This window comes from Wolffia australiana, chromosome 15 (genome assembly GCF_029677425.1).
Source record: "Wolffia australiana isolate 7733 chromosome 15, ASM2967742v1".
In the NCBI taxonomy this organism is placed as follows: Eukaryota; Viridiplantae; Streptophyta; class Magnoliopsida; order Alismatales; family Araceae; genus Wolffia; species Wolffia australiana.
The window spans coordinates 6,132,914-6,151,742 of record NC_135849.1 but is presented as its reverse complement, the minus strand read 5'-3'; the positions used below and the strand labels follow the sequence as shown (position 1 = coordinate 6,151,742).

General features: G+C 41.0%; 1 protein-coding gene across 1 annotated transcript; it reads right to left on the bottom strand.

Annotated features, from left to right (window-relative positions):
* Nucleotides 1-10,315: 10,315 nt before the first annotated feature.
* On the bottom strand, nucleotides 10,316-15,396 carry CPN60BETA4 (TCP-1/cpn60 chaperonin family protein). Its single transcript, XM_078587393.1, has 14 exons — nucleotides 15,177-15,396; nucleotides 14,954-15,079; nucleotides 14,630-14,767; nucleotides 14,350-14,445; nucleotides 13,689-13,931; nucleotides 13,384-13,618; nucleotides 13,128-13,297; nucleotides 12,582-12,659; nucleotides 12,416-12,487; nucleotides 12,232-12,336; nucleotides 11,604-11,696; nucleotides 11,413-11,509; nucleotides 11,008-11,244; nucleotides 10,316-10,416 (listed from the first exon to the last, which is right to left on the bottom strand). The coding sequence occupies exons 1-14, from the start codon at nucleotides 15,348-15,350 to the stop codon at nucleotides 10,406-10,408; spliced, it is 1,875 nt and encodes a 624-aa protein (XP_078443519.1). The 5' UTR covers nucleotides 15,351-15,396; the 3' UTR covers nucleotides 10,316-10,405.
* Nucleotides 15,397-18,829: the final 3,433 nt, after the last annotated feature.

Sequence of the window (18,829 nt, the reverse complement as noted above, 5' to 3'; positions counted from 1 at the left end):
CAGAAGAAGAAGAAGAAGAACAAGAAGATGAAGAAGAATAAGAAGAAGAAAGAGAAGAAGCAGAAGAAGAAGAAGAAGAAGAAGAAGAAGAAGATGATGAAGAAGAACAAGAAGAAGAAAAAGAAGAAGCAAAAGAAGCAGAAGAAGAAGAAGAAGAAGATGATGAAGAAGAATAAGAAGAAGAAAGAGAAGAAGCAGAAGAAGAAGAAGATGAAGAAGAACAAGAAGAAGAAAAAGAAGAAGCAGAAGAAGCAGAAGAAGCAGAAGAAGAAGAAGATGAAGAAGAAGAAGAAGACGAAGAGGAATAGCAGGAAGAAGAAGAAGAAGAAGAAGAAGAAAAAGGAGAAGAAGAAAGAAAAAAAAAAGAAGAAGAGGAAAAAAAAGAAGAATAAGAAGGAGAAGAAGAAGAACAAAAAAAATAAGAGGAAAAAAAGAAGAGGAATAAGAAGGAGAAGAAAACGAAGAAGCAGAAGAAGAAGAAGAAGAAGAAGAAGAAGAAGAAGAAGAATAAGAAGAAAAAGAGGAAGAAGAACAACAAGAAGAAGACGATGGTGCTGAATTGCTGACGATGATGATGAAGATAAAGAGGCAAACGAAGAAATCAAGCTGATACATGATCTAAACTATGTCATTCAATCATAAAAAAATGAATACCATGAGAGAATTTGAAATTGTTGGGGATGCTGATTCTCGTCATATGCTAAGAAGAGCGAGAGATAAAGATAGAACATGATAATTAAAAACATAAAGATGAACAAAATAAAATTCCTGTCATCAGTACAGATCTACATGGAGAAAAACAAGAAGAAGATAAATATAAGGGAAGGGATAAGATACTATCGGTGAAGAAGTAATACAAACGGTGCAGCAGTGGAGACTAAAGAGGAGAGGACTCAGAGGAGTGGCCGACCGGGGCAGCAGTGGGCGGACGACTCAGCAGGGGGAGCAGCCGCGGACTCAGCAGGGGACAGCAACAGAGAGGAGGGGGGCAGCAGCAGGGTGGGGGTGGGGGGTGGGAGGACGGACTAAAAAAATTCACACAACTGCAAAAATCCGCACCGCACCGACCTGCACGGTGTGCGGTGCTGTGTGCGAATATCGCGTGCGGTTCATTGCACAACCGCACTGCACATCCGCACAATCGCATGAACGGGATTCGCTCGCACGGTTTGGACCATCCCTAGGATAAGAAAACATGAGAAATTGGGGGCCTTTATAGGCACAGTGATAAACCCATAACATGGCATGTAATCATACACATTTTAAGTCATTTTTGGGATAATTTTAAGTGTATGAGCTTCAGCTTTACAAGATTTTTCATCTCATGCACTAAATAGAGCAAGTGATGAAACAATACATTTTTAATGTACTTTAAAAGTTCAAATATATATTTTAAAAGTTCAAGTATTTCTTAGAAAAAATATATAAAAATCATTTTTAATTACAATGAGACTACTTCTCCATGTAGTATGTCAATCTATGCTTTTGCATGTAAGAAGTCAAAGTCAAAGAAAGAAATAAAAGCAAAAGTATGTAGAAGAAGAAGAATATATCTATATAATACTAAATAAATAAAATGATTTTATGTAGCTAGGTAGGGATAAGCCAGGGCACAACACCAAAGCCAACCACAAGGGGCAAACACAGGGCACCTGGCACAAACCCTAGTAAGCGCCACCAAGAAGGCCCCACGGAGGCCCACCCCACTCGAGCACCAGAGGCTTGAGAGGGAAGTAGTCATTTCAATCCATAGTCCTTATTGGGATTTATATAAATTATTATTTTCTAAAGTTTTTCTGATATGGGATTACATCCCATTGTTTCTTTCAGCTTTGTGTCGGGCCAGGCCAAGAAACAACAAGGAAGATGATGCCCCAACGCGTTGCAATATGCAGAAAACCTAATAGGAATTATATTTGGGTTTCAGACTAATTCGGCCCGAAGCATGTATTAGAACGAGCAGACTTAGGTATAGGGATATAATCTCGACCCTATGATCATCTTAAGGAAGATCAGACGTTGAGATCTTCCAAGTCTTGCAAAGTTTTCAATATTTATGTTGTAAGCTTATGATTGGTTGGTGAGGATGGCAGGTCCCTTGACGAATGAATCATGACCCAGAACAGTATTGACGGGGTAGGTGATGGGACATTGATGTGGCTAGGACAGGGTACAGTATAAGAAGGGGTCCACGATTGGACAAATCTTAATGGAGATCCGATGACCAAGGGAAGATCCGTCCATCTCCACCCTCGGACGTCAATGAAGTCGCTAGACAGCGGTTTTCAGCCAGCACTGCTGACCTAAGGCCATTTGACAGCCTACGAGGGCCCCAGGGCCGTCTCCCTCCATCACAAGCCTTTAAAGAAGCTCCGTAGCCCTAATTAATGGCATCCTTCGATCAGGGTTTCAGTAGCGCTAGAGGACCTTTCTGGCAGCGGTGAGAGTAAGGAAGGGGTGTGTGATAACTCCGATTTTGGTGTGTATTAGTGATAAAATAATCATTAATTATAGTCACTTGGGTAATCTGAATTAAAACAACAATATTTATAAACGTTACTAGCCTAGGGAGAGTAAGGGTCGATCCTTAGAGAGCAAAATAATAGTTAGTGAATTTTCAGTTTAAAATATTTTTTGGTAGATTTGTACTTATAATTTATTACCTAAAAATATAATTAAGAAATTTTATCTACGATGAAATTAATCCTAAATATGATTTCTGGGAATTTTTTAGAATTTCTTCATAATTATTTTAAATTTAAAAATAATATAAAATAAAATAAAATAATTTAACCGTCTAGATGTTGGAGGCGTTGGAACCGTCTGGATGTTGGCTAGCTGTTCCAAGACTAATCTGGAAACAAAGGTGAACAGATGAGGGAAAGAAATAGTTATCGAACCTCTTTGTCACACCAATCAAGGCCCAAGGTGATCAAGACTCTTCTACTTCTCTAGCAGCTCTTGCTCTGGAATGCCCCTACTCTACCTAACTCTCACTAAAGGTAAGAGGACTCAAGAACAGTTCCACACGGGCCACTAAATCTTGTATTTAGATTGAAACAAGAGTGAGTATAACATTGGATTGTGTGGGGTTTATACAAGGAAGAGAGGGAAATGATGACCCTTGGATCTCCCAAGGACTTGAATGGTCCAGATCTTTTCTGCAGCCTCAATCCTGGTGGAAAGGTATCCTCTAATCAGTTTGGAGTCCTTTGATTGCCCTCATTATGGTCGCTCACTTGGCTTACTTTTTTTTAAAAAGATTTGGCCTTAATGAGATTAAAGGCTTATTAAGGGCTCATAAAAGTCATGCAAGCTGCAACTCTTGGCCACTCCTTGAGCTCTGAACGTGGTTGGGCCTTCTTGGACCTCTTTTCCTTAGCCTAATAACCCACAAATGAGACCTAAACCTGAAAATGTCAAAAACTCTAAAAGAGAAGTGACATTCATTCCACATGATTCTATGAGTCAGGCAGGGTTAGTGTTAAAAAATACTTATAAATACTCAATTTCATAAATTAAGTGCTAAATGATGTTTAAATGATAAATTTAAATATTAATAGTCATTAAGTAGTTAACTCAAATATGTCATTTAGCACCTACTATTTGATCATCATCGAGACGCCCATCCCACCGCTCTTACAGCTCGAGATCATGCCAGAGTGATAACATGCATTTTGGTAGCTTAATCTGAATGTATTTACATTACTTTACCTATATATGCATGTAATCAAGCATACAGTTATTAAACTTATTTTTATAATAATATTCTGAATTTCTTGCAATTTATGTATTTTTTGAGATTTTTCTAACATCCAATTCTGAAAGAATATAATTTTTGGAGCCACAATATATTTTTTCTTGAATTTTTTGACATTAAATTCATAAATCTATTATTTTTATAAGTCAAAACATATATTTATTAGTATTTCTAGGCTTTTAGTTTATTAAATAGAAATTTTAGACCTTATTTTAAGCTTTTATTTTGCTATTCCACGCATTGTCGTTTGATTTGTCTGATGATAACGAATCATCGCTAGTGATAATGATTGGTGTCAGCCAATTATTCACGTAAAACCATTATGTCATTGCTAATAGCAATGCCATAATAGCGCTGAGTAGATAACGAGATCACTTTTTTGTCTTTTAGTGCACAGGGCGACATGGACGAATAAAAAAAATGAGATATTTTTTGTAATAAATATTGTACCACGAACGAGGGGCAAATTTTAGAAATTTGATTTTTCTATTCAGATTGACTGGTCAAATATTGCACTACAGCTGACGTTTCACGCGAAATACAGTGCCATGTGTACATGTGCACGCCACGCATACACGTGGCACACAAATGCCATACCCTCATTTTTTCTTTAAAATGAAAATGAAGAGAAAATGAGGGTATGACATGTGCATGTTGCTAAAAATGAAAAGGCGCTGACGTGGTGCGCGTTGACACCCTGCAACATCAAGTGCGGGTTGGTTATCTTATAATATATTCAAATAATATACTATCATTATTCCTTTGAATATTTGACAGTGCTAACCAGGATGAGAGGAATATTTGAATTAATTTGATAGCTAGAAATCATCCAACTTCCAGGCTTCATATCCGACGATCTAGAACTCGGATCTAACTGAAAATTTAAGGGCAACTTCATATTTTCATCCTCTATCCCTTCATCTAATTGGATCTATCAATTGAGCCCTCGATATTTTTTTTAAAAAAATTTAAGCTCTCTTCCTCCTAGAGAGGCTGATTGAAAGAAAGTGAAGTTTCGAAGGTCCATCAAGTGTTCCTTGGTATATCTAGCTCTTAGGGAGGTTCAACAGAGAGGTGGGAAGGTTGATTTGTAGTAGATCCCCACGGAATATAGGGATCTATGGTTAGCATTTTGCCTTACATAGAATCATCTCAAACACACTTTGTTAGTGCAATCATCTTCATCAACCATCATCCCATCCTTCATTTGTAACGCATCTACATCCATACCACGCACCCGTCATCTTTCGTATCCATCCTCACCTTAACCTCAATTTCACTTGAACCCTACATTGTGACTATCTTGTCACACACCTCTCTCCTTATTCAAACAAACGCATATCACTATGTCTCTCATTTATGCCATCTTTCTACCTCATTCTCGCTATCTCCATCACCTTATCCACTCATGCTTATGTCACCTACCATCTCATTGTTACAATCCCATCTCGCTTCCCATTTTTTTCAATATTAATCCCTAATTAGTAAAATCCTAATTAACCATGTCTCATCTTACGCATAATGCATTCAGTACCGTATGTGTAACTCTTCTCATCTTTTTTGTTTCACCCAATTGAGATCATACTTTCCCTAATATCTGTTCCCTATTGAGACGACCCTTACCCATCACTAGCTAATTAAATTATTTATGAGTATAGATTTATAAATTAAAAATCAAATTTTCAACGGCGTAATTTTACTCTAATGTTGAGTTTTTCACAAAGGAGATTGAAGAAGACGAAGAATTTGTGCCAGCACAGAGGAGAAGAGTCAGAGGTTGCACAATGAGGTTAGGCAGAGACGACTGGTGCCGCCACCCTTGTTGAATCAGGCAAGTCGGCTCGGATTTCTGCTCAAATCTGGTAGAAAATTATTTTATCTACACTACTACATTTTGAAAGAGAAGATCAATTTCAAAAGATTTCTATGAATCGATGACATTTTGGCATTTCATCCCGCACCTAGGGTGCAATCAAAGATATCAATCAATTTATCTAAGTTGCTTCCAGATTTTTCCTTTTAAAAAGTATACATATTGAAATATAAAAAAATACAGCTTTTATCTCGATCTCTTTCAGGGATTCAGTCTGACACCGCTAGGGTGTCAATAGAATTACCCTCTTTTCAATCAAATTTATCCTATAAAAAATATGTAAAATATATATATTGTTCGTATCATAAATAGTATACTTATAAAAGTCATCTTCTACTACTATAGGCAACCTTATAATTATACTCCTTAAATACCCTCACTAGCCCCTTTATTCTCACTATTTAGCTATCTAATTAATTTTATCATAAACGTACCAACCACTCTGTAGCTTTAATTATCAGGATATATATATATAAATACATATAAGTACTTCTCTATCCCCTTAATATGCATCTTAATAAATCTATAATTCCTTATTTCTCCTATCTTTGTAACACTTCTTTTCTCTATTCTTTCTACTTCATACTTATTATTAAACTAAATAACTCTAGAAACTACTTACTGATCTCTTATGACTATAATCTATTATTCCTTATCTAACTCAAATATTAATATCATTATCCTTATAACTACTTCTTATTTTCATATAGCTTATCACTCATTAATTAAATACCCTCCTTGCTTCTATTCTATTTATCTTATTACTCTTCTCTACGTTTTCCACTGCCTATATTAATATTATTTTTAAATATAACATCATTAGTTCATCTCAGTACCCTACTTTCCTATTATCTTTAATACGATAAGAAATATAATTAATTTCCTATATGCTCTCCCTTATATCTAGTTTTTTATTCACCTAATATCCCCTCAACTTACTAACTATTTATTGCTTCTTATATTCACTATATTGAGTACCTTCCTTACTGCTCGTTAACTATAACTCAGTTATTAAATACACCTCTCAAGGTCAGTCGCTGTGGAGACGACCTTGCTCTAACTTTATGCCTGAGTGAGTTTTATATCTTTTATCAAAGTTATTTGATTTAGGCAAATTAAAATTACAATGACATGATAATTATACACATAATTTTCCTTTATCATACTGGCCATGGCCTAACTGCCCCCCAAAAAACTGGGCACAGTCCTAGAAAGTAGGCACAATCCTACTTTGTAGGATGTGCTAAGTCATCCTTTTTTCTAGGATGTACCAAGTCAACCACCCCAATCCGGAAACATAGGTCTGAGGGTGTTTGACATTTTCCACCTTGGCAAACTCCCCAACTCATGCACTTGTCATTCCATCATCTTCAAGGTATCAACCTTCGTCGAAGTACCTCCAAAGTATGTGCAAACATTGGTGAAACTTCTCCTTCTTTGGACAACTGATCGCCTCTTTGAACTATGCTGGCTCACCGTCTCCTACAAACAAAGAAAAAGCACCAAAGTCTTCGAGATGAGCAAGAGGTATTGTCACCTGGCTACCTCATCTAGATGCAACACTCACCTCCAATAGCTCCGGAGTCTCCATACGTTCAACCATCGATTTAGGTGGACTTTTCACTTCCTCCACCTCCATCCAAGTCGTCTTCTCTACAGGAGCATCATGTACTTCCTGAGACAATGGATTAGGAATGGATCCCTTCAAGATATGGTCTTCGTCAAACACCACGTCCCGAGTGACCACGATCTTCTTTACTTCAAGATCCCATAGCCTGTAGCCCTTTACTCCTCCATAGCACAATAAATGCAACTTTTAGACATCATATCAAGCGTCGATCTCTCATCAACAGGAAGGAGTACATAACCTGGACATCCAAAAATACGTAGAATGGAATAGTCAATAAGCTTGTCAATCTATATCTCTACATCTACCTTCCCATCAAGAGCCAAATTGGGAGATCTATTAATCAAATAAACCGCTTCATTCACTGCCTCCACCCGAAACACCTTGGGCAACCCCACATTCAATCTCAAGCATCACGCTCTCTTCACAATAGTGCAATTCATGCATCCAGCAACGCCAATTATGTGGAGGAGTCTTCTTCACTATACAGGGACATTGGCTCTTGTGCTCATCACCAAACTGATCAAACTTTGAGTTGTGGAACTCCATCCCACTATTCGCTTGCAAGACCTTAATCTTCCTTCACATTTGATTCTCCACCATAGCACACCATGTCTTGAACTGAGAAAACACCTCGTACTTGTGCACCAAGAAAGGAACCCAAACCTTGTTGGAGAAAGCATCAACAAAGGTCAAGAAATAACAAGCACCTCCTCCCAACATCACATCAATAGGACCCCACACATTAGCATGAATGTAGTCAAGGATGTTCCCGGTAGTGTGCTTTGCCGCCTTGAAGCTCACCATGCACTTTGTGCCCATAGCACGATACTTAAAAAAGTTCAATTTATAAGATCTAATTTCAGGTAACAGTCTGCATACATGAAGCATTTGCATGCCCTTTTCACTCATATGATCAAGCCGCAAGTGCCATAATAGAGTGTCATTAGTTGACACTTCTCATGTCGTGTTGTTGTAGCAACTCCACCTATGGTGCTCCCTTCAAGTCTATAAATGTTGGCTCGCTATCGACTTCCCTTCATAATTGCATAAGAACCTTTACAAACCTTGTGCACCCCATTTTCAACATGATAAGAACACCCATTCGCCTCTAGGACACCAAGCGAATCAAGCTCTAACACAAAGTTGATACATGTTGTACATTCCCCAACATTCTCACCACACTATCAAACATTCAAATATTCACATTCCCAACACTAACAACCTCGCACTGAGCATTGTTTCCCATAGAAACAGTCCCCGTCAATTCCTATGGGAGTCAAACCAATTAGCATGTGGGCACATATGATAAGCACATCTCAAATAAAGGATCCACATGTTGACCAACTCCGTAGCTGCTTCTAGGTCAGAATAGACTTCACCATCATCATTATCCTCCACTTTTGCAACATAGGATAAACTCGTCTCTCCACTTGCTCCCTTACTTCCATTCAGCTTTGGACAATCCTGCCTTAAGTGCCCCTTGGCATGAAACATATGGCAATCCTGGTTTTTCAACTAGTTGGCCTTTGACTTGGACCGACCCTTCTTCTTCTCCCTAAACTTGCTAATCTCCCTCATACAACCTCTTTCTGGTCCATCTTACATGAACATACCTTGACTCTGATTAGCATCAGATGAAGACCGTCTCTAGTAAAACTCCATAAATGTAAAAATTATGTCATCAGGACTTAGCACATTCGTCCCATGAAGCATAGTCATCACAAAGTTCTCTTACTTGTTAGGCAAAGAAATCAACAAAATGATCATCTTGCTCTCCTCAAACAAATCGTCCTCAAACTTCTGCAATTCAACACAAAGGCTTTCGAAATGATTAATATGAGCATGCAATTTGGCACCTTTAGCCATTTGCTTTCAACAAAGCCTTGCTTATAGATGCCTTTCGTGCATATCGCTGAGTCAATGTCTTCCACATCTGGGCAAAATCTTCAAGGTCGAAAATATGACATGTTCAAGGTCAACAAGTATTAACAAATAGTGCTAGCAGCCTTCATTTGCATCCATCTCCAATTGGCATCCTTTGAATTAGAGACTTCTAATTCAAAAGAACTCTTAAGAAATACAACTCAAAAGGGATCAAGGAGAATACACCAAGGGATAAAAAAACATGAGAAACGGGGGACCTTTTATAGGCACAGCCCATGGTCTTAATGCCCCACAAAAAACCATGCATGGTCCTAGAAAATAGGCACAATCCTATTTTCTAGGATGCACTAAGTAATCCTATTTTTAAGGACGTACCAAGTCAACCCCCACATTACACAAACAAAGGGCTAGGAGGTTGAAAATTTTAAACAAAACAAAAAACCGGAGAAATTCGCTGCAATCCATCCAAAGAATGGAGAAAGAAACACCGAAAACAGGTCCTAAAATTCGTCCATGTCATACTTTTTAACCCAGCACCAACCTTAAAGAGGCGGAAATTAAAATTCGCATCGGATCTCTCTAGTTGAACAAGACGATCATGGAGAAACCACATTGCATGAAAAAATGAACGAATGCACGCAGAAAAACCACAAAAAAAGGGACAGTTCCCCTAATTGAGCATCCCCAGCGCCACAATAAATGAAACCACCATGCCAAAGGAAGAATCATCATAATGCAAATCCATAATTAATCCATCTCACAATCTATAATCTGGATGAAGAACAGAAGAACAACAAACTTGAGCCTGAGTAGTCAAGCAGCGCATCCTCCTTCACGAGATCGATTGAGAGAAGAAATCTGAAGCGAACATTTGATAGGGCGATTATATAGAATATCAAGAGGATCAAATATCTCCTCCAATTTCGTTCCGCACGGATCTCCAACCCTTTTCAACTCCCTTTTTTCTCGGAGACAGATAGGGGTAGGTCAAAATTCTCCAACCACAGTCAACTTTCATCCAATTGTGGGAAACAATTCTTGACCCTCCATCCAATGGGGCTCATCCCCATGTGGATGATGATGGAAGCTTCCCATTCTTCGAGATGTCCATACCCGACACAGTAGGCGTAATCGGATTTCGAGAGAAAAAGACAAAAAATGCAGAATGTGGGAATTGTAGATTTTTTTTTGAAAACAAAATTGTAGATATTATAAATATTCGACAGTGAATCTCATAAGACGCCTAGGCCGAGGAGATTTACAGGGCACCTGAAATCAAAAAATTGACACCAAATTAAGACCAAAAACAAATAGATAACATCAACAACTAGTGTTTGCCCGTCTCGATCCGAATATCAGATGATGATATAGGAACAGATGTTCTACCATATGTATGAAATGTGAAAACTGATATCTGGCTATCGAGATATCCACATATTGGTTGGTACTATCCAACATTGATATCCGTCTTCCGATATCAGCATCCATCTTCATCTCACTGGTTGTATGAAAATCTCGGATATCAGTGTTGGAAAGTGCTCTTTCAATATCCAAGATCTAAATTGAAATATAAAGTAAATATTTTTTTTATTACTATGAAACATATAAATACATAATTAAACTACCGGACTAGTATCTTCTTCTCGGAGTTCATAATATTAACCACCTCTTCTTCTAAGTCAAGGTTTACAAATTAACAGTGTCCATCCAGATATCTGATATTGAGCAAATATTAAACATCCATACAATATCCGATATCTGAAATAATCCAGAGTTCATTTGGATATCGAATGTTGGAAGGATTTGGGATAGGCAAACACTATCAACAACTGGGGTTCCTGAATGGGTGAGAAGGTTTACCTGGAATAACTCTTGACCCAGGAGGGGACAAAGGTAGTGCCTTAGACCTCGGAGTCAACCTTGGGGGTAGTGGGCTGAAACTTGGCGTTGCTTTACTGAAAGAAGGTAATGGGCCAGAAGTCGGCATTCGAGGCCTCCTTGAATGAGGATGAGGCTCCACTCTAGTGTCTACAACTACGACGTCAGACATAAGAAAAGCTTTGGCCACTGAAGCAGCGTGCTGCACGCAGCATCTCACTACCTGTTAGGAAAATAGTTGTCAGATCCAAGCGCTTACAAACTGTGTCAAAAGCTAGATCTGATGGCATGGGTGGCAATTTTCCACTTTAGGCAAAATCTTGTGCTTCAACATATCCATATATTTGCGGAAAACGATGTAATAGTATTTAGGCAGTAGCAGGATACGTGCCTTTGATGGATCTAAAATTCCTGCAGCCATCAAATCTTCGTAACAGTCTTTAGCAGCATTGTACCCATATCTGACGTCATCCGAGGATAGAATCTGGAAACCCAAAAAGGAAAAATGGGAGCAAAAATCCAGATATTGCTTCAACAATTTGTTTCTAAGAAATAGTTTAAGAGTCTTGAGAGTGAACCTTCTCAATGACAACGTTGCCATTCTTCCCGGCATTCTTTGCAATGAGCTTTGTTGGGTAACTTAGAGCTCGCTTGAAGATATCAGCACCAACCTGAATAGAAATATGTCAACAATTAAATGACTATATCTGGTATAGTGGTACTCACTCAATCTAGCTATGTATTTCTGCTTGATCCGTCGATTTCAATAACCCAACAGAAAATCATGATATTCATTAGAAAATATTTTTTTCATGAATAGGCGAGAGTGCACACAAAATGTATGTATCATTAAAAATAAGGGACTTCCATAGATCGGATAGATAAAAATGAAAATAAAATATTAATGGCCAAAAGTCGAGCAGAACTGAATAAAAAAGTATCTAACAAGTGGCACACAATTAGATCAGATGAAATGACAAAAAATAAAAAGATCCCCTCCTTCATAAGATCTACGAATTTTCTATTTCGATCAATCTCTGATCGATCAGAATTTGATCGATTGCATCGAGTTCATCGATTAGATTGATCTTTGACTGAGTCGATCCAACTTCCATCGCATCATCTAGATTGGATAGGCCAACACTGATCAAGAAACTTAACCTAAATTTTGCTTTAACAAACTCCCTCTTTTGATGCCTGGATTACCTTCTGTTCTTCGTTGTCCAGTGAGTCTTTGATGCAGTCCACCTTGTGGGACAGCCTCAACAAACTACAGCCACCTCCAACCACAACTCCTTCATCAATCGCTGCCTGAGACACAGAGATCGGCTTTTTAGATCTTTGGCGATTCCATTTCCAGGAAATAAGAATATGTTTGTGCTTTAATTACCTTGGTCGCATTTAAAGCATCCTCAACTCTCAGCAGTTTGTTCTTTAATTCTACCTCTGTGGGAGCGCCTACCTGTCAAAGATTTGTACCTGAGATAATGAAAGATCTCAGAGAGGCTGACGAAGGAATGCGTGTGGCTGTTGTCTTTGACTTGAACAGCCATTACCTTGAGAATCGCTATCCCACTGGACAGTCTTGCTATCCTCTCGCTGAGTATGTTCTTCTTGAATTTCTCATCAGTGTTCTAGGAACAAACAAGAAATGAAGATTAATACAAGCATAATGGAAAATTTTGAGCGTAAGGCTGCATCGTGATCCCAAATAAAAGTAATTAGATCATACTCAGATGTACACAAGTTAGTCAATGATAAACCCTGAAATCCAAAACCCCCAAACCCTGAGCCCTAACCTCTCAACTGTAAATCCTAAACCCTCGACTTAAAACCTTGAAGGTTATGTAGTTAGAAAAGAGTTTCTGGTTCTTGAACTCAAAGAAGCAGATTGATTATATAAAATGAAGAAAACACTGATGCGATGTCTATCATTTAGCTTTTGCCTAATGGATTGACAGAATACTAGAAACATAACAATATTTAAGCTTTGATATTTATCTATCTCCAGAAGTCCTCTATAAAAGTTCTTATAATCAAGACCGCACAAATCTGCGGCTGGATGTCAAGTAAACATAAACTTGAGTAAAAATGTTAGATACCTTAAGAAGATTAGAGATTTGCTGGACCCTCGTATCCACCAAAGCTTGTGTGCTCCCATCAGTGACCAAAAGGGTAGAATCCTTGGTCACCACGACTTTTAGAGCAGAACCCAGGACTTCTTTCCCTACCTTTTCAAGGCTGAGCCCGGCGTCATCTCTAACCACAGTAGCTGTCCTCAAGAATAAACCACGGAACGATAACTTAAGTGCGACCATCAAATCATAATCTCAAAAGCCCAACATAGCATGAATGTACCTCCAGTAAGAATGGCGATGTCATCAAGATAGTGACTCTTCCGTTCACCAAAAGAAGGGGCTTTGATGACAGCCACCTTAATCAGACCTCTAAGCTTGTTCCTAATTAAAGGACCAAGCACGTCCTGCTCAACATCATCCCCAACAATTAAAAGTGGGTACTTCTCTCTGACTGCGGAGTCAAGTATTTTGGACATTTCCTTGGCACTTGTTATCTTTTTATCTACCAGAAGTACCTAAAAATATGCCAGAATGCCCGTTACTCAATTTGCTCCATAGAAATCTGGCAGAGGATTCTCACCGGACCTTGCAATTCTCAAACTCGGCTGTTCTGCTAACTCGATCTGTTGTGAAATAAGGGGATAAATAACCCCGATCAAACTGCATTCCTTCTACGACTTCCAGGGTGTTTTCGGTGGATTTTCCTTTCTCAATCCTAACCACGCCTTTCCTTCCCACTCTCCGGAGGGCATCTGCCAGCATGTTACCGACAGAATAGTCATTTCCGGCACTCACCGCGGCAACATCAACAAGTTCATTGTCTTCAACCTGAAGACCGTGGAAGATTCAATCAATATACAAGTCAGAAAGAGGTAGAAAGACGAGAAAGTATCAGAAAAATTAAATACAGTTTATAGAAAACAAAAAAACTTTCTTATTTTGCAATGGAATATCAGAAACTCTAAGCCATTGTTAACCCATTGATCTAGCAAAAAGAGAAATTGAAAAGTTCATGGCAAAATTAAAATCACAGAGTAAGCAGAGCACAAAAACCCCTAAAAAGGCATTCATAAAGAAGGTATCGCCCATAAGGCCAATTCCTTGTCAAGAATTTCAATATTATATTCAACAAAACATAAGCATAGTATTCATGATTGAATAATCTAATAGAGCTATTAATTAATAGAAGAAAGCAGCAAGAAGAATATCATTATTCTGAAGTCTTGCTCAGGATTAGCGAAAATACCTCCCGTGACATAGACTGAATTTCGGAAACAAGCGCTCTGGCAGTCATCTCAATCCCTTTGGAAACTTGCACTGGATTCATTCCTGCCGCAAGAACCTAAATATTTTATCTGCTAAGTCAGAAGAATAACCTCGAGAGGAATAGATGAAGAATCTTTGGGTATTGTAGGGAAAGTATTCGCGTAGATTTCCCCGGAATTTTAGAAGCATGAGCATGCGTATAAGCCCGAATAAAATATGGCGTGGGATAATTTATAGAAGACATAACTTCACTTCTGTACCTTGACACCTTCAGAAATCAACCCTCGGGCAAGAATAATAGAAGTAGTACTTCCATCTCCAGCAAGATCATTTGTTTTTGCTCCGGCTTGCCTCACCAGTTTTACGCCAATATTTTCCAGCGGATCCTCCAATTCAATCTTAAGAAGCCGTGTCACGCAGATATTTCAGTGAGCTTAAATCCGAGAATTTGAACAAAACAATGTAGCCAACAATTTAAATCAGCGTAATAATGAACACTACGAAGAACAGATTCACATTGGAGACCAAAACCCATCACTCATTGCAACCAAATTCGTTTCATGGATAAGATGATGAGCGCACACCTCTTTAAGAACAGTCTCCCCGTCGTTAACAATCTTAGGCGGCCCGTACTTGTTCTGCAGAACCACATTTCTGCCCTTCGGGCCGAGAGTCACTCCCACCAAATCCGCCACCAAATCCACGCCAGCCTGAATTCACTCACGCAAAGAAGAAACGATCAATCAGAGAGCACGCACAAATACTGAATCTCGCTGAAAACCCACATCATCGTCGATCCAGACGAACCTGAAGTCTCTTTGTGGCGGAGAAGTCGCGATTGAAGTGGAGCTCCTTGGCCTGGCAATGCGGTCGGAATTGAACGAACTGATGAGGAGCGAAATTTCTCGTCACCGGCACCGATCTACGAAGGTTAAGCGGATTTGAGAGAAGAATTCCCGATGATGACGACGCCGGCGACATGGATCTTCTCCGGCGAGCGACCTCGCTCGTCCTGAGCAATTGTAGGGGATAAGAGGGGAAAATATATATCAAGATTATCTCATTTGCCACCAAAATCTCTGCGGTTCGGATCCCAAGCCCATTAATAATATAGTAGTTTGGGGAGTAGACATGTTCGTTTGAAACGAACAAAAAAATTTGCACAAAAGAACCGCACAGGAGTTTGTTCATTGTTCTAAAATTCGCACGAATTCGCAGTACGCACAATTCGAACAAAATTCGCACACATTGTAAAATTCACACAATTCGAACAAAGTGTGGACAATGGGTAAAAGTTCGCATAATTCAAACAAAATTCACACGATGTTTAAAATTTGCACAAAATTTGCACAACTCAGCACAATCCAAACCGCACACGGGTCTGTGCAAATTCATTTTTGTTCTGTTTGGATAACCGGATAGAACAAATATTCGCACAAATTTGCATAAAGAGAGCAGAACAACCATGTCTATTGGGGAGACATATTAATCATCTACAATAACTTCTTTTTTCTCATGAACTAGTGGTTCAGGGATCAAACCCAAGTGCCCATCTGATGCGAAACGACGGCGGCCGGGATCGAACGGCGCGTTTCACGTCACAAGTGAAATGATGATATGATATAACTTTGCCAAACTTATGGGACTGAAGTTTATAAACGAGCAGATAAGACGCGGACAGGTAAGCACAGTAGATTGGGACGTGCCACGGAGTAGAATGATCCGGAAATCAGACTCCCGTTGACCCGCTGAATTTACTAGACGACTAGGACGGGAGGGGCGTCTAACGGCCCTGGAGAGTTCGATATTTAAGCAATCATAGACAATCCGTTTACCTCAAAGAATCCTGCTCTCGACGTCGGTGGCTACGCCTATTCCGATGTTCGATCCAGAGGTCTTGGCAGGGGACGCGATAGCGGGCAACGGGACTGCAAGCAGTAATAGTACTGGAATAAGAGGGAGGGGAGACGAGCGAACCTGATGGTGGCTTAGTCCAAGGCACATCCGAAATGGCGGGTCGCGGCGATGACACGGTGATGACAGAGCTGGCGGACCACGGCGGATCACGCCGCGGCGCGGAGTTGACGAGCCGCGGGAGTGACGAGTCCGCGGCGCGCTTTTGGGTCACGGCGGGATTGACGAGTCCGCGGCGCGCGGTCGGATCACGGCGGGCGCGTGCGTTCACGACGCTGGCGGAGTCACGACGCGACGCGAGGTCGCTGGTTGGGGCGGGCTGGGCGCGACGCGGGCTGGGGCGCGACGCGAGGTCGCGGCGCGGGCGGGCAGCGGCGCGGGCGAGTCGCGGGGCTGGGCGTGGACACGGCGAAGCGCCCGGTCTCGGCGCGGGCCAACGCTGAGGCGTTCGGCGAGAGAGCGGTGGGAAGCAGGGGCCGCGGCGGGGAGAGCGTAGAGGTGAGGGCGAGAGGGTTCCAGAACGGGGTTTGGGGATCAAGAATCAAGAAGAAGAAGGGGGAGGGTGGAGGGTCGAGGATGGGGTTCAAGAAACGGGATGGGGTTGATGATAAGATCAAGAATGACGAAGGTGAAGGGGGAAAGGATCAAGAAACGTTGGGTGAATGATGAAAGAAGATCAAGAAATGGCGAGGACGATGAAGGGAATCAAGAGCAGCGAAGGTGAAGAAGGGGGGGGGAAGGGGATCAAGAAATGGCGAGGATGATGAGGGGAATCAGGGAGCCGGGGTAGAAGATGGTCGGGGCGAATAGTTGAGAAGGGTGTAGGTGGAGGAGAGAATCAAGAACCTTGGCGACAGAGGTTCTTGATCGTCGCGGGCGAGTCTCCTCGATGAAGACAAATCTCCCGATGCGGCGCAGGTCGACGGCGTCTCGTGTGTTCAGATGCCTCCAGAGTAATCTCGATGCAGGCTTCCGTCCGCGCGAGGCGATGCCGACTTCTTGAATCTTTAAACGTACCGGAGTGATCTCGACGGCACGATTAGCACGACCCGTCCGGAGTGATCTCGACGGGCGGATCGTGAGCTCTAACCACGGAGTGGTCTCGACGTGGTTGGGGCCAGCCACACCCCCTACGCTACGACTACAATAAGGGGAAGCTCTTTGAAAAATTCAATTCATTCAAAAACTTCCGAATGTTCCTTGGGCATGCCCTCCCCTTATATAGGGAGGAGGGGTGCCAAGAGAACGTGGGGAGAGATCGAACCGTCGTGAAACGTGGTTCGGTCTCTCCTTACAAATTCAAATACAATTCTAAAATATAAAATCAAAGACGAGGACGGGCCCTACGATAATGGCCCAATCCATAATTCGGAAACAAATACAACATGATGATGAAAATAATAAAATGGTAAAGCCTTGCTTACCCGGAGTACTTAAACCCCGGATGACGGACGTCGACTCGAGCGCCTCAGCGTGGCTGGTGGCGCGTCATCGTGGCATCCTCGGGTGGCGTCGTCGTCGCTGAGCTGCCATCTGCTGGATGGTCCTCCATCACCATCTGAAGATAAGTGTGAGACCTCCAATTGCCAGGTACTCAACGCATCAGCAAAAGCGAGTTTACGAGTGGGTTTTGACGAGTTCTTTCCGGCTAGGAAACATGAGTATGTTTTTTTCCATGTGTGCCCATCCCTATGGGGCAAGCCCTTAGGGGCTGCAAGAGGGTGGTTTTCTGCTTGGGCATGTGGCACCCTTCTAAAGTGCTCCAGGGTGGCTGACGAGATGTCTCAGTATCGGGCTGGGGCGAGCGGCCACTTTGGCACATCTGCAATACATGTCACTAACTAAATCTCATGTGCCACCGCAGTCTCAGATATCGCATTCAGAGTCAATCTAAAGGGGCACATGGGCATGCCTATTCGGTTAAGGCACCACGCCACATGGCATCTGCTGGATGGATGAGAGAGATGACCCTACGAGGTGGGTGTTCAAGGTATCTCTTGTTGAGTAGGCTGAATCGTAGGCTAGGAGTTAAAGTCATGGCAGCGTCATTAAAGTGCACGATCATCTTGGACGGGGATGAAGGAAAGGATGTGAGGATGCCACATCCCATCCACAATCTTTTCCATCCTGAATATTCTTGTCCACGTCCCGTCCGACACATTATCGTCCCATCCAACATACAAGATTCAAAAACTAGGTCACCCTTAAGAAAATATCCCCCCTAGGATTCCTTCTCAGGCTCTTGGCTAGGGATTGTCCGTCTGATATCCATCCGATATCCGGTATCGGACATTCAATATCTAATATCCAGAAAAAGCCGTGACAGTGTTTGATATTGAACATCGGACGACATCTGTCCGATAGGTGAAAACGGATATCGGAGATGATATTGAATGGGCAAGGATGAGGTGGATATCGAATACCAGATATCAGATTTCGATATTCGGATATCGGAACTGGTATCCAGATATCTATATCTAGTATCTATTGAAAGAATCAGTATTATACATCATTTTAGATGATTTATGTTAACAATGCAACATGTT

Bases quoted from the DNA above. Each gene is read 5' to 3' on its own strand.
- CPN60BETA4 (XM_078587393.1), bottom strand. From the start codon at position 15,350: ATGTCGCCGGCGTCGTCATCATCGGGAATTCTTCTCTCAAATCCGCTT. The intron at 13,619-13,688 runs GTCCGGTGAGAA...GCATATTTTTAG, and splicing joins CCGAGTTTGAGAATTGCAAG to GTACTTCTGGTAGATAAAAA. The intron at 13,298-13,383 runs GTACATTCATGC...TCTTGAGGACAG, and splicing joins CATCGCCATTCTTACTGGAG to CTACTGTGGTTAGAGATGAC.